The 16,672-nt window shown below is 34.9% G+C and overlaps 1 protein-coding gene across 2 annotated transcripts in view; it reads left to right on the top strand.

Annotated features, from left to right (window-relative positions):
• The window catches only part of LOC149798664 (cysteine protease ATG4B-like), a 73,230-nt gene extending 57,036 nt beyond the window's left edge, over positions 1-16,194 (top strand). Inside the window, exons 12-13 of one of the 2 annotated variants that reach the window (XR_016421010.1) lie at positions 1,425-1,650; positions 11,369-16,194. Coding sequence is in view for 1 of the 2 variants with exons in the window: in XM_089957508.1 (XP_089813634.1) it covers positions 11,369-11,430 (62 nt within the window). In the remaining variant the exon portion in view is untranslated. The remainder of the gene's footprint in view (positions 1-1,424; positions 1,651-11,368) is intronic. The other variant, XM_089957508.1, reaches the window with a different exon arrangement.
• The last annotated feature ends 478 nt before the right edge of the window (positions 16,195-16,672 follow it).

The raw sequence follows: 16,672 nt of genomic DNA, 5'->3' as shown, positions 1-16,672 counted from the left end.
ACATTCAGTTTCATTAGAGAAATTTTTGAGCTCTGTACTTAATCAACTGTTAAATCGTTTCTTTAATGTAGTTTACATTATTTAAATTTATACATATTTTTGTTGTATGCACTTGTTCCTCTTCTTCATTGCAGAGGTTATATCTAAGTGCAAGAATAGTAAACAGTTTAAGGTTGTGGAGGATGAACATGAGGCATGTCTATGTATACATTTGCTCGTTGGACACGCATGTAATGTTTGTGCATTTGGTATGAAATGGCACTATTCCAACATTTTGACAAAGCAACTTAAGAACTTAAGAGCCACAAAATAAAAAAAATACTTTTTTTATGGTCCATCTTGGTATGGAATCCTTAATACTTTACATCTTTCTCCCAAACCCATTGAAAGAATCATTCATGCATTGGAGAAGGCATCAACCAAGGTGTTGATTTTCGACCTGCAGTAAGACATTAGACCAAGTCATATCCCAGTTTCAGTTCACAACATAAACAACCTCTCATTAATAGTTCTGGGTTGGATAATCAGTGTAGATAAGTTGGACCTTATCCCTTCTCAACATTTTGTCCAACCATATATGGATTTCTTAACACATATCAACATGGTCTCTTTCTCCCAAATGCATTGAAATTAGAACTCTTGTGTCAGAGAAAGCCTCAAACAAGACATTGTTTAGGCATGGAAGTTTCTTACAGTTCACTGTCTTTCTTAATGTTGGGGTGGACCTGTTACAATGCCAGTTTACTACTGGACCTCTGGTGGTCAGTGGCATATGGATTCTGCAAAAGAAAACTCTTTATATCAAGCACTTGGAAATGAAAGCCATTCTCAGTGCTTGCACACATGGGTAGAACATATCCATGAAACATAGTCCTGATAATATCAGACAGTTTGTATGTGGTGACATAACTCTAACAAGGGGTAAGACAATCGCCAGGCCTTTTCCTCATGGTAAGGGAATGTCTTTATGGGTACTCACAATATCAGGTAATATTCCAGCCCAACATATATCCTGTCCGTCTGAATGTCTTGGCTGACTGTTTGTCAAGGGAGAACAACTGCGTCATACAGAGTTGTCCCTGCAGGAACCTTACATTGAGTCTGTTCCCTTTGAGGTCATAAATGCTTGACATTTCTTTCTCATTTTTCAATGACTCCGGAGGCATGTGCTCTACCTAATGTATCCCTTCCCTTAATCAGTATCTTTTGCAAAAACAGCTGATAATGATGTATTAATCAGCATCAACTTCAATATCTCTGATTGTCCCACTTCAGACAAAACACCCTGAATCAACTATCTGCTCCATTTAGCCACAGACTTACCCAGACAAATCAAAAGCAACTTTCACTCTACTCAGGCACTCCAAATTGCCACTAATCCATCCATGTCCAAACAAACTTTCTTTAATCCTGGTTTCTTTCAGGGATGTCCTAATTGAAAAGGAGTTTGGAGCTTCAGTCTTGGAGATGATCACAACAGCTGAATGACTGGTATCAAATAAGTGAAGTCACACCACTCTCAGCCCCTATTTCTCAATGGTGAAATTCTTTCTCTTTCTCATGTCAAGAAGTCAGATCCTCTCACAATCAAGGGGTACTGTTCCATTATCTCAGATACTTAATGGAAGAGATGATTCTGGCCACAACAAGGTAATCTTTGACTTGAGGTCGAATTCTGACACATCCATGTACATGCACAGAAGCATTTATCATTCATGCAGTTTATGACAGCTCAATTCAACATGCAGAGTGAGTGAATAACATACAATAGATAATTATGCAGTTCTGTTCAGATCATAAAGGTTTTCTAATGACACAACCTGGTTTCTTCCTAAGAATAGCTTGCTGTCATAGTGAACCAACAGTGACTATTTGTCCAGTCTCCTCAATTGATCTTTCAAGGGAAGCAGTAACACAGAACACTGTATATACCCTCAGATGTTACTTGAGATGCATGGACAATATCCACATCATCTGTGAAAGACTTTTCCCACCACTGAAGGCAGAAATGCAAGACATAACCCAACAAGTGCTATTCGATTGGCTGAAGGGTATTAAATTAGTATACTCTAAACTAACACAATATCAGGTACACTGTGAAGATTTCAGCACACAAACTACGAGCATCTTCCATGAGCCTGGCCTTGTATGTAATGTCTTACGTCATGGTGGAGCTGTGTACAACAAAAAATTTTGTATCGACTTCATTTCTGAACATACCTTGATACTTACCATGGTATACCACAGTTATATTAGGGACCAACAATTTATTGTTCTGGAGGACTGCTTCGGTGGCATAGTGGTTAGTACATCCACCTTGGATGTGAGAGGTCACGGGTACGAACCTTGACCAAGTCATACCAAAGACTTATAAATATGGTACTAACAGCCACCTCGCTAGGTGCTCATCGTGAAGAGGTAAGTGTTAGGAATGATCATCCTGGTGTCAGGATAATGTGACTGGGTGGGACATCATGCTATATGTCTGTGGTATGATGCCCCAATGCTAGACATCACTATAAACTGCCAAACTGCAGACATCTTAGCGATATGTCTGAAAAATTGTTAAAGCTATGTTAAAAATCCAAATGAGACACATATTCTTGAGATAAAAGAAAATAAATTATCTCTGCACAAAAGAAAATTGGTTCCCCTTGGTCCCCCCCTCAAAACTTAAATGGTACCATATAGTAACTGTTTGCTTTATGTATGTTGATTGCTGTTTAAGTTGTAATCTAAAAACTAGTGGTATAATTCAAATTATGCTATAGCTGACATCTTATATAGATTTTGTGCTGAAATTAGAGAGCTTGCTGATAAAAATGGGAACTGTTGTCACTGAAGCCTGCAAATTACTAACTATACTGTTGATAAAATAGGCATTGAAACTGAGTAGGATGCAAATTACTAACTACACTGTTGATATGATAGGCAGGGAAACTTTGAGTGGGATGCAAATTACTAGCTACACTGTTGATATAATAGGCAGGGAAGCTTTGAGGGGGATGCAAATTACTAACTACACTGTTGATATAATAGGCAGGGAAGCTTTGGGATGCCATCAACCTGATATTTATAAGGGAGGGCCAGTAAACAGATAGCACACTTACTCAACATATGAGAACATATTTAGTAGACATGAGAAATTCTCAAATTTGAACAAAAAACAACTTGTTCTGAAATTCTTAGAATGATTTTGCAGTCTTTGAAATGAATACGTGTACTTAACACATTAGCAAATGCTATTAAGTAACTTTTCAATCTGAAAGTTTTCCCAGAAAGTTAGATTTGCCCAAATATCTTTCACAATACCTCTTTTTGTAACCAGGTGACGTGTCAAAAATGTGGCTAAAAGATCATATAGTTTTATTTGTAATATTTAAATAAATTTGTGACAACAAATACAACTGCTTTGTAAACAAAATAAATGTAATTGTTAAAATTATTTTGTTGTGAAAAATGAAAACATGCTGCTAATATAATTAAATTCTTAACATGAATACATGGGAATTTCCATAAATTACTTACTGTTGATAACTAACAATGTATGGGTACAGTGAAAAGTACCATGGAATGTACCACTGGAAAAAACATACTACTTTAGGACATAGAAGATTCAACAGACTGGTATGCAGAGGCTGCTTTCTGTCATTTCCATCTGTATGACATCACCATGCTAAGGAGAGAACTGAATAACGTTGGGTTGGTGTTATCTACACGGACAGTGATCGCTAGTCATTTTTTAAATGACATCCTTTCACCCACACATGAATTTGCCACTTTTGCTTGATTTGCTTGGGAAACTTGTGATGGTGAGACAGTAATCAATTGCAGAATCCCACAGGGATCTCCCATGCACATATATAAACATATTGTCTCTATTTTGCTAAACTAACACTAGGAGAAGTTCATCCTTTGAGAAGAGCAATCACCCTCCTGTTCATAGAGATATGATGCTCTGCATTTCTTCTCCTCTTACCTGTTCTCCTGATGTAATGTATTTGACAGAGAAAGCAATTTTTTTTGTGAATTATGTTTCTCTGATTACACTTACCATATCACATTACAAATAATTCCTCCCACCCCTCCCCAGAATGTGAGCATCTTTTATGGTGTCACTCGATTAAAAAAAATCTGGTTTTAACCGGATATAATCATAGTGGGCAGACGAGGGGATTTAACCTTTAAGAATTGCTTGCTGCTTACTTCTCTCTCTCTCTCTCAGAAAGTTTTTTTTCTGGGCTGGTTGGATTTAGAGTTAGCAAAGAAGTTATATTAATGTCATGTGATTAGGTAAGAATTATCAACATTTGCCTTAGAAATTTTCTTCTTTTCTTTAAATGTGAATGAGTCAAGTTAGATTAGAATCTTGATTCAAAGTCAGTGGTAAATGCTTAGATAATGACCTAAAGATCATGTACAAATATTTAGTGAGAAGTCTTAATCATATGATTCAATCATGGTTTTGTTTTCATAAATATGCAAGATACATTGTAAAAATAAAATAAGCAAAAAACCAGTTTTAAGTTTAAAAAAGTAATCAAGCATTCACTAAATCAACTAAACAACCAACTAATCTAGTAACTGAATCATTTTTGTAAGATTTGAAGGAGAAGTAACATTATCAAGGCCATTAATAATTGGTATGTTTGAAAATAATTTTAAGCTATTGATTTGAATAAATATGTCAGTTTTTTTATTGTCATGCACAATAGGGTAAAAAGGGTTAAAATTAGAACACTTAAATGTAATTATTGATCTCATTGCTTGAATTTTTTAAATCATTTGTGTTTAGTAACGTTGATGTGTTCATTTTTTAACCTTTTGTCATTGACCACATCATGATGACCAAAAGTCTACAAAATCAAAGCACAGAAAAATGGCAGATGATTTTATATGTGTCTAGGACTAACAATATGTGCACGAGTCCCAGTTCTTGGTAGTTCTGTAATATTTAAATGAATAAATAAATTAATTGTTCTTAACAGTATGAGTAATGAGTTTTGATAGCAGGGTCAATTTGTGATTTTCATTTAAAAATCTAGTGACTGAAAGTTTGCATGTTCTCAAGCATACCTGCTTTTTCAATAGCGTTGTATAACTTTTTCAATAGCATTGTTAGCATTGTATAACTTTTTCAATAGCATTGCATAACTTTAGCAATTAATTATTATCTTTGATATTATATCTTTGAAAGGTGTGCTTGGAAGTTTGAAATTTAATTTGTTATTTCTTGTGTTCTTGAAAGTCTGATTTTATTACAGACTTCTGGTCAGTAGTTAAATTGTAGTATTTGCAAGCATAGAAAGTCCATTTATTAGTAATTGAAAATAATTTCAAACCAATGTCACTAAGGTTGGACCAGTTTTCCAGGAAACCAGTATTGATTGATACGGATCAGATCACTAATAACTTAGAACAGTATTGGATCAATAAGAAGAGTTTAAATTTCAGCAAATGCTCAACTTAAAAAAATTATGCTGAATAATTGGAATAAATCAGTACAACAGCTGTCAGTCATACCCTGCAGGATGTATTTAAAATGGACTATATGTAGCTACTTAACTTAGTCTTAGGTTGTTGATAGTACAGTTAGTATCTTACTGCATCCTTGGTATCTGGAACATTTAAGTGCAGTATTGGTCAAATTGGGCAAAACAATAAGAACTAGTAAACCAGTCTTGATTAGCATTAATTATGTATCATCAGGTAAAAACAGGCTTGATTAACATTAATTATGTATCATTAGGTAACCTGGTCTTCATTAGCATTAATTATATATCATTAGGTAAAAACAGGCTTTATTAACATTAATTATGTATCATTAGGTAAACTGGTCTTCGTTAGCATTAATTATGTATCATTAGGTAAACATGTCTTCATTAGCATTAATTACACTGGACAACAAATTTTTACAAAAGTCATGTTACTGAAATAAAATTAGTCAATTCTTATCAATTTTTATGTGCTGAACACGAATATGACAGTCAAATTGCAAAATTGGCTCTAGTTTTTTTGTAATCTGCAAGAAATTAATGTTTACATAACGAAATGCATTCCAATAGTAAAAGGTCAACTGTAATAGCCTACCTATAAAAAATCAAGTCATTGACTACATCTTAGATTTCTTCGCCTGTCTCTTGTACAGCTGTTCGGGAGCATCTCTGAGGAGTGTCCAGCAGTAGTCAGCCAGCATTGTAGTGGACCATTTTCCCTGGTATCTTTGTTCCATTGTTGCGATATCTTGATGAAAACGTTCGCCGTGTTCATCACTAACAATACCACAGTTGCTAGGAAAGAAATCCAAATGGGAATGAAGGAAGTGAATCTTTAGAGACATATTGCAGCCAAGTTTCTTATACTTCATCAACATGTCTTCTACTAGTTCCTTATAGTTTTCTGCCCTAACATTTCCGAGGAAGTTTGTAGAAACTAGGCGAAAAGCATTCCATGCTTGTTTCGCGTCACCTTCCAGCAAGTTGTTGAACCGGTCATCTTTGAAAAGCTCTCGAATCTGAGGACCCACAAAAACTCCCTCTTTAATCTTTGCTTCGCTGAGTCGAGGGAATTTTTCATGCAGGTATCGGAATGCTGGCAAAGTCCGGTCAATGGCTTTCACGAAGTTCTTCATCAAACCTAGTTTGATGTGAAGGGGTGGTAGCAAGATTTTCTGAGCCTCAACCAGAGCTGGGTGTTGGATATTCTTCTCTCCAATGGCTACATTCTGCCTGTGAGTCCATTCCTTCCTCATGTAGTGCATTTCCCTTGCTCGGCTATCCCACTCGCATAAGAAACACATGTATTTTGTATATCCTTGCTGCAGTCCCATTAAAATGGCAACTACCTTCAAATCACCACAGAGGTGCCAGCTGTACTTGTTATACTCAATGGAATTCAGTAGCTGCCTTAAGTTATCGTATGTCTCTTTCATGTGGACAGCATACGCTACTGGAATAGATGGAAGAATGTTTCCATTGTGCAAAAGCACAGCCTTGAGACTCAGTTTCGAAGAGTCCACAAATAGTCTCCATTCTTGTGGGTCATGAGTGATTTTTAAAGCATTCATGAGGCCCTCAATATCGGAACAGAATATCAGATTACTTTCCTTTCTGAAGAAAGGCTCCAATTGCTGGTGGCGCTTTCGATATGCAGTAATTGTGACATCTTCTTCTAGAAGATTCCATTGTTGGAGTCTTGATCCTAGCAATTCTGCCTTGTTCTTTGATAAGTCCAAATCACGAATCAGGTCATTTAGTTCTTCCTGTGTTATTCTGTGTGGGGTTGATGATGCACCACAGTGAAAATCTGGATCACTGCATGCTGATGGACCAGGAGAAGAACAGGTCGACTCACCTTTGTCTTCGTCAGATGAATCAAGAGAATATTCTGCTGGAGGTTCTGGAATAGGAAGTCCCTCACCATGTGGAACTGGTCTCAATGCAGACGGAATGTTTGGGTAGACTATTCTCGACTTCTTTCGCTTCGTTATTCCGCCGGAAAGAGGAGGAACCAAGCAGAAGTAACAGTCATTTAGGTGGTTGCTTGGCTCTCTCCACACCATTGGGACTGCAAACGGCATTGATGACCTTTTGCAATTCAACCACTGTGAAAGCTGTGTTGTACATGTAGCACAGCATATATGCGGAGCCCAAGGCTTGTCTTGGTCACCAACCTTGCATCCGAAGTAAAGATGATATGCCTTCTTCACTTGAGAATTGATACTTTTCTTCTGGTTGGCAAATGTCACTTCCCCACAAATATAGCAAAAATTGTCCGCGGTATTAACACACTTTCGAGGCATTACTGTTCTTTATTGTACGTAAATGGATAAAATAATAAGTTTTATGTAACAGTAGCTTGAACTGTCTCGCACAACGTCTAAAATATTTTAAATGCTGAACCTATCTGATTGGGCTTTATATAGTACACTGCTTACGTCAGCTTCAGCAGCCGCCTGGCATTAGTATAATAGGCCTACACATGTATAGTACACTGCTGACGTCAACTTACTTCAGCAGCCGCATGGCATTAGTATTGCATTGCATCAGAAAATGATGCAATCAACTGTGGATGATGTGAGCATGATGGTATTATGCAATGTTACATCATTATTCCGGATGTTGCTGCAGTCCTACTGGAGAAATTTACACAGTGAAACATAGAAAATGAGGTATATGAATATCTTCAAAACGAGAGCCAATACAAATTTTTCACGGTTATATTCGTGTTCGGCACACCAAAATACTACAGATTAGGGCCTTTTCAAGTCAGTAATGATTTCACTGTTGACCAGTGTTATGTATCATTAGGCAAACTGGTCTTCATTAACATTAAGTATGTATCATCAGGTAAACTGGTCTTGATTAACATTAATTATGTATCATCAGGTAAAAACGGGCTTTATTAACATTATGTATCATCAGGTAAACTGGTCTTGATTAGCATTAATTATATATCGGGTAAAAACAGGCTTGATTAGCATTAATAATGTATCATAAATATTTCCTTTATATCAAATGTTATATATTATGATACTATCTTACCAGAGGTGAGCTTCAGACAGTCATCCCTAATCTGCCAATATTCAGATCAATATTATTCTTTCTTTTTTTTTGTAATTTGTTGTCAGATGTTAGATCCACAAAATCAGTTTTGTTACATATTATTTGTTAGTTTACCAAAGTTGTACAGAATGTTATATGACTGTCTTAAACCCAGAACCCTGAGCAGTGGGTGTATGGAGTTTAAGACAGTCATAACACACCAATAAATTAACATGCAATGAATGGATTACCTCATAAACCTAGCTCATTTGGACATTATTCATCATTAGTGTGCTTTGTTAATGTCATAGCTTCCATTGTTAGCAGTGCAGCTAATTGTTAGGCAGTTACCTCCCTTATGCCAACAAAGTCTTCTTGCTACAAATTGATCATCTTCTGAAAAACTGCTAAACAGAATTGAACCAAATTTCACAAGTGACAGCATGGTAAGGTTCACTTGGTAGAACTGATGCCGTAACAATTGCAGGCATCATTAGTGAAAATAGATAAACCTTTTAAATGAGTTGAGACTTTAAAATTAATTTTAAAGCAAAATTTGGCCAAATTCAACTGAGAGCATCCTGCCATGAAGGACATTCAAGGTTTAACAGATAGTTTTTGATCTACTATTAAATATGGCTACCATTACTAAAATTAGCATAGTCATTAAATGACTTCTCAAAAACTGCTGAAGGGAATATGACCAGATTTGATAAAAATCATCCTGGACTGTAGACCTTTAAAGTTTGCACAAATGATATTGATCTGCTGTCAAATATATTTGCATTATAAAATAATAGAAAAACCTTCCAATGACCTATCCCATAAAGAAAACTGAATTTTAACCAAATTTGACAGAGTATCCCACTTATTTTGTATGAATATTTTTGATATACCATCTAATAATAGAAAAACTTGAGACAAATTGTTCAAACTTCTCAAGAAAATGATAAAATTTGTTTGAAAACATTCTTGATCAACCAGCTTTCAAATTTTACAAATGATGCTGCTTTCAAAAATGGCTACTGTTTTGAGTAAAGTGGAAAAACCTGACAATGACTTACCATAAACTGATTAATAAAATTTGGCCAAATTTGACAAACCATTCTGGCATGAATGGCATTCAGAATTGTTCAAACGAAGTCCATCTGCTCTTAGATGTGACTGCCATTACTAAAGATACAAAAACCCATTAATGACTTATCAGAAACAAGATTTATTAGCATCCAGCCTGCAAGGCCAATATATACAACTGATCATGCTATAACATCAAATGACCACCATTTCTAAACATAGAAAGAAAACCATAAAAGTCTTCAGAAACTGCTGAATAGAATTCTTTATTAACATAACCAGTCAAAAGAATCTGACTGGCTCTGACAGAAAGCAGCCTGGCATAAAGACCTTTCAGTATTGAAGAAATGATGTTTAAGTGCTGATACAAGAAATGGAGTACCCTTGAAACAGTTGTTTTCATAATATGTAATTAACATTATTTTTATTGTACATGGACATCACCTCACATCAAGCAATCCACTTGACTTCCAGCCGCCAAGTCTGGTTAGGTCCATTGCCAAAGGATATGACAACTATTTTGGCATGGAGTGTTGAGTGGTCTTCAACAAATGTTGTAAACCATTCCCTCATAGCTGAGCCCTCTGTCTGCCCATCCTGGCTTAAACATTCCATATCATCTATGGACCACACTGAACCGGTTTTGGACAGGACAGGGTCATTATGCAGTCAACCTTGTCCAATGGGGCCAGGCCACTAACTCTTCCTGTTGCTGTGGAGCTCTTCAGATCATGTAAACATCGTGAACAACTGTCCATTGACAAAGTTCCCCATTGGACTGCAGGCTCTGCACCTTGCTGAAGATGACATTAAATGGCTGAGTACACACTGCGCACGATAATAATAATAACATTATTTTTAGAACTTCCTACAGAAGGCATCCTCTGCATTAAATAATTACAAATTATTAGATTTGAAAGTATGATTACTGCATTAAATTGGAGCTGGACGTGAAAAGTAATTTCCTGTCTTTTGTGATGATGTCAATAACACCATCTTTTCTTTTTTATTCATCTTTTAGTCAGTCTGTAAACATTTTTCTTTTCTAGATCATGGTTTTAAAATTGTTCATGCTATTTCAACCATACTTGGTACACATGTCCACCAAATTAAATGTAGGTACTTTTTCATAACAAGAATTTTTTGCATTCAAAATTGATGTTACCATGGAAACAAACTGTAGTTTAAGTATTATCAGAATTAAGGCTACTGGACCTTAGGATACTTTCAGTGGGGGAACTGGAATGTAGGGGAACTGAAAAGTTAGTCACCTCTTGATTATTCTTGTTGTATTTTTTTTTTCTCCATGGCTTAACATTCCTAAATTATGTGGGCATATGCAGTACTTTCCTGTAGATAAGTGGAACCTAACTACCTATCCAGTCATGTGTTGAAGGTATGGTTCAGCTGTGGTTTTGAATGCCCTGTCTGAATCATTAAGCATAATTTCTATTCAGTCTTGTTTCTTGGTCGATAACAGTACAAAAATAAAATTAAATAAGGAGGACTTTACTAAGAGAAATGTTGTTATGAGTTCTCAGACACCTATAATGGACTTCTGCCCCAGTTAGAAAAATATTTCAAAATCATGCTCTGTTTTCATTGTTTTCAGTCATTGTTATTTATTATGTGAACTCAAATGGAGCACTGATAATTCCTGTAAAAATGGGACTGCATTCATTTGTTAGGAAAGTCATATTGTAAAAGTATTGTTCAGTGGCTAATACATTTAATGATTATTTATCTTGCAGAATTCACCTTGGTTGAGAGAGCATCATGTGGTAGTGATGAAGAATTTGAACTTGTGGGATAAAAGCTGTCAGATGCATTGATATAAAGATGGAATAAAGTTTCTGCTGTTCCTTGGAAATCAGAGACAGAATAATCAGCATGTCTCTTACCTGCCAGTACACTATTCAACAGGAAAGCTGAGGCTACCCTGCTGTCACAAAGACTAGTAGATAACACAGAACAAAACTGCTTCGTGTGCTTCTAGTATATTACATCTGTTATTCTAAGTGAAATTCAAGAATGTGGACTTTGTGAAGTGACTAATTTCCTGTTCAGTTCCAGGGTTGGATTTTACCAATGCAGCTTACATTGTATCTTATATCAAGTAAGAATTCAAAGAATCAAACATGGATTTCATGAATATATTTAAAAATGTCTGAAGTAACAAATCCTTTGATCAGGGTTGGTATTAATGACTTAAGTCTGGATTTAGACTTTTAAAGTCTTGAATCCAGTCCTGAATGGTTGAAATTTGTATCTGACCTAAAATGGACTAATCAGATCTCTTTTGTCCAAGCTTAATTTAAAGATTTGTTATTGAAACTGGGGCCTGAAATTTAAAACAATTCAGATTGACCAACCAGATTTATTGATTGTAGAATTAGTGAATTGGTACAATTAAAGTCGACAAGTTTGACAGTCAAATTTTTTAACAGAGCCTTACACTGTAATACAAATGGTGGTGAAACTTGGGCCAGGTTCACAAGTACACCATTCACTATATAAATTTTGCCAGTTTTATGAGTTTGCTATTAGACATTATTAGAAGTTGAGCACAAGTTTTTGTATTAATTTCAAACCTAAATCTCTTGTAAAGCGTTATTTCTGATAAATAAGTCAGTCAGTTATTATCTGTTGAAATGGGTAGTACACTCGCCTCGAAAAGTATTTATTAATATATTGTACATCTCAACAGATTGGACAACCCTTATAGAAAGGTCATTTGAGGTTTATAATAAAAGTCAGCTATATCTGATGTCACGATTTAAACTTTAAATAAATTACTTGGACAAATAGCATACAGTGGAAACAGACTAGAATGGGAGAAAATGAATTTTGAAAAATTATAAATATCAAAGAAAGAATATAACAGAATTTCAATATTGGATGCACTGCAGGTACATAGGTTTAGTTCCGATTTTTCATTGCTTGAGTATTTTTGGAAGAGAGAATGCTTTAAATCAGGAAATAGCAAATATGGCCACTAAAATTAGTAAAAAAAATCCTCAAATGCCTTCATCTCAAAAACTGATTAGTAGAATTTGATCAAACTTGGGGGAAAAAGAATCCTTGAATGTGCTTTCAAAATTTGTACAACATTTTACAGGAAGTATGCTGTCATAAAGACTTTAATATAGATTTACAGGTAATGTTGATGTTCCATTCATGATGGCTGCCACTATTAAAAATAGAAAAGCCTTGAATCAGCTTCTGAAAAACTTTTGAACAGAATCTGACCAAAATCTGAGAGAAAGCATTCTGACAAAAATGACTTTCCATTATTTGCAAAAGGTGCTGGTGTGCCATAAAAAATGGCAGCCTTTTTAAAACAAAAAAAAATTTCTACAAAGCACTCAACAGAATTTGATCAACTTTGTCAGAGAGCATGCTGGCATAAAGTTTTGTCAGCATTGGACAGGTGATTATGTTCCAGCAGGAAGATACAAAATTTTATAAAGAAACCCAGAACCAATTATTTTCATAACATATTGAATCAACAGCATAAGAAAAGATTTATATTGAAAGCATCCAACTGACTTAGATTTATTGGCCAGTAGCTCTTGCAATTGACTGTTAGGCAGATGTCAGCCAGATGAGTGATCTGAGGCTCACATAGGCTTCTTGTTTACCAATATAATTTTGTAAATTTTGTTTCACATTAAATTTTTCTGTTTCGCTTATTTATATGATCTAGATTAATTTCATTTAATGTAGAAAATCAAAAGGTACATATTTTTCTTTCAGGGATTGTTTGTATTGTTTGTATTATAAATTGGTTGTGTGGTTGCATAGTTCTGCAGACATCATATATTTTGTTGCACTTATTTATTTTAAGCCAGATATTATTTAGTTCCCTTTTTGAGACTGGGTTTGCATATTACATTATACTTGTGGCAGAAACAAAATTATTTCCAAAACCATAACTTAAACTTAGCCATGACATTCCTTTATGACTGTATATTGCAATTACACAGTATAATGCATTGGTATGCAGTTCCCCCCCCCCAACCCCACAAAACAAAATTTGTTAGCCAGTCAAGAATCAACAGTCTGGAAAAATGTAAATGATTGTGACATGATTAAAACACAGGCTTCAAAATATATTTGTAAAATATGGATGCAGTATGGTATGTGAGGAGCTACCATGGCTCAGCAGTTAGCATGTGAGACTAGCAACCAGAAGTATGTAGGTTCAGATCCTATCATCAAATCAGCCTGGGTCTGCTACAGTTGTTATTCAATTGGCAGGGCATTTTAATCCACTTGCCTTCTGGGTCTGCTACAGTTGTTATTCAGTTGGCAGGGCATTTTAATCCACTTGCCTTCTGGGTCAGCTACAGTTGTTATTCAATTGGCAGGGCATATTAATCCACTTACCTTGACACTACATAACCTATTTAAATTGCTGTGTTGTAAACCAGGTATAAAAAAGCCTCATCTACTTCCAAGTGTTCATGTGAGATTTGTTCATCCTCCAGCATTTTATTTATTATATATCTGCCAAAAGTATAGTACATGTCATAAAATAAAGTCTATGTCTGTCCATTATTGTGTCTCCACATAATAACTTAAGATCTAGACCTAATACCGTGAATGACTTGAACTTGGATTAAGTAAGAAACCTTTTGATTTGGGGGTCAGGCGGTCAAGATCATAGTGACTCGAAGAAAAAAAAGTTATTTCTGTGGGCTGACTTTAGGGCTAGACATTGCTGATAGACTGCACTAAGATAAGGAAGAAGCCAAAATAAGGTTATTATTTTCAAGTCAGGTTTGTTGGAAGCTTAACATAATCATTGTGGCATCTATGTGCATTTTTTCTTGTCCATACTCTAGATTAAGGTCAGTTTTAAAAGCTTGTTTGATCAAGCTCATGGTTAACAGCTTTTTGTTTTTGGAGTTTTTTTTATAAAAAAATTTTATTGTCCCCTTAATAGGTTGACCATTGGGTTGGGGAACCATCCTAGGGTCACCTTTGAACTGATATAGCCTAGTGAAAATAAATATACTGTAGGAGAAACAAAAACAATAAACATACATACACATGCAAGCACACATGCACACATTCATATATTTCATAATCTCTTATTTGACAATTTGAAATATACAGCATCTAGGGGACACCGTACACTATGACATGACATGATTAAACATATTTTAGTTAAATGCATCATTCTAGTTATTTTGAAATAATGGTTCCCACTGTTCCCATATCAACATAAATGCTTCTTTCCTTTCAGATTTTATTGCAATTTATTATTAAGGTTAACATTGTTTACATCCTAGCTGAATAAAGAAAAAGATGTATGCAACAAAAGATCTCTAATAAACGAGAAACTTATGGCAACTTATTTTGAAAATATTGGATCCAAGAGAAGCCTTCTGATGTTAATCAATCCTCTCATAATAGCTCACCATTACTGGGCTGCCAACATTTGGGATGTCAGCAATGATACATCTATCTATCTATATATATATATATGTGTGTGTGTGTGTGTGTGTATATATATATATATATATATACATACAAACAGAGGGGGAGCATTCTTGATGAACACATTGTGTTTGAAGTGAGCTATAAAGCTAATTTGGCAGGCTTATTAAGTATAATGTTTGTTTTTTTTTTTTTCATGAAATGACATTTAGATAGAAACTTCACAGAAAAATCTCAAAATTTTCACATACTTTATAAAGGCTGCAGCCCTCCTCACCCACTTAATGTGAGACCAAAAAAATTTAGCTAAAATTTGAACAAAGAATAATTACAGGTTAGAATTAAGTAATTCTTTTGGGATATCCTCCAGCACAGAGGTGCATGACGTGTTCCACGGGCAACATGTGGAGTACGGACACATTTTGAGTGGCCAGTGTCCTGACCTTAACCTATGTGGCCTGCTTAGTTCCAACCAAGGCCAATTCTGGTCCATGTTGAGTTGTGCACCTCTACATCAGCACAAAGATATTCCTGTGTATGCAAGTAAATGCCTTCATTCTACCAAATCTTGATGTGGCATGCATAAGGTATCAGATAATAGAGGTTAAGCAGATTCTGTTCGCAGGATCATCAAACATTACAGTAGAGAATATTTCTGGATAGACTAGTTTCATTTTCACCATGTGGTAACAATTATCATTCATGGAGAATTGGACATTTGCAATAATTTAAAGTGTTTTCTAATGTGTTGCTTACCATTTTCTTACATGTAGACAAAATCCTGTGAAAAAAAGTTGTTTGTTTCATGTTCTGTGTATAAATAGTCCTTTAGTAAAAATATTTGATGCAACTTAAACTTTTTGTTTGTTTGTATATAATGTTAATTTTTCATAATATTTGATTTCATAACAGGCATGAAGATTTGTGATTAATCAGTGTTCTGTTCAAGTTTTGTGTTTGAGTATATGTGTGAGAGGAAGAATTGTTGGAAGAGAATTATTTCATTAAATAATATTTAATTTTGTTTTGCACAGAATTGACAAGTATTTGGTAGTTAATATATACTTTGCTGTTCAGTTATTTCAGTTGTAATTCATGCAGAAGTGTGATCCTAATAAAGGTTGTGCACACACGTTTATTTTATTGTTTTCTTCAGATCGTTTTAGGTCATGTAATTAAATATATTCACACAGAATCAATTGGTCTGGTTACCTTATGCATTGTTTTCAGTTAAATTCTTAAATCACTTTCAGGGTATCCAGTCATTAGACAAGCTTTCTTGGAGAGTTACAATTCATACTTTTTAAAAACCACAGTTTTGTCATTTGCTGACATTTTAGGTGAGTATTAGCTATGAATTGATCATCAGAATCCTTGCTATTCTTCATTCTATGCTATGAAAAATTTCATGGATAGTTTAGAACTGTACATTCAAGTTGGGGAATTTTATATGAAGAGTTGTTATGATCAAGAAAGATACATGTTGGGAATATTAATTTTGTAATGATATGACATTGCATCATCAAACACACAAAGTAAACACTGATTATATATGTTTTTTATGTTATAGGTGTTGTCTAATGTTGTAAAGCACTTAGAGCTTCTAAAGA

Source organism: Sinohyriopsis cumingii, chromosome 5 (assembly GCF_028554795.1).
Source record: "Sinohyriopsis cumingii isolate HCF-2022 chromosome 5, ASM2855479v2, whole genome shotgun sequence".
Classification (NCBI taxonomy): Eukaryota; Metazoa; Mollusca; class Bivalvia; order Unionida; family Unionidae; genus Sinohyriopsis; species Sinohyriopsis cumingii.
The sequence above is the reverse complement of the archived record's forward strand: the minus strand, read 5'-3'. Positions and strand labels throughout refer to the sequence as shown.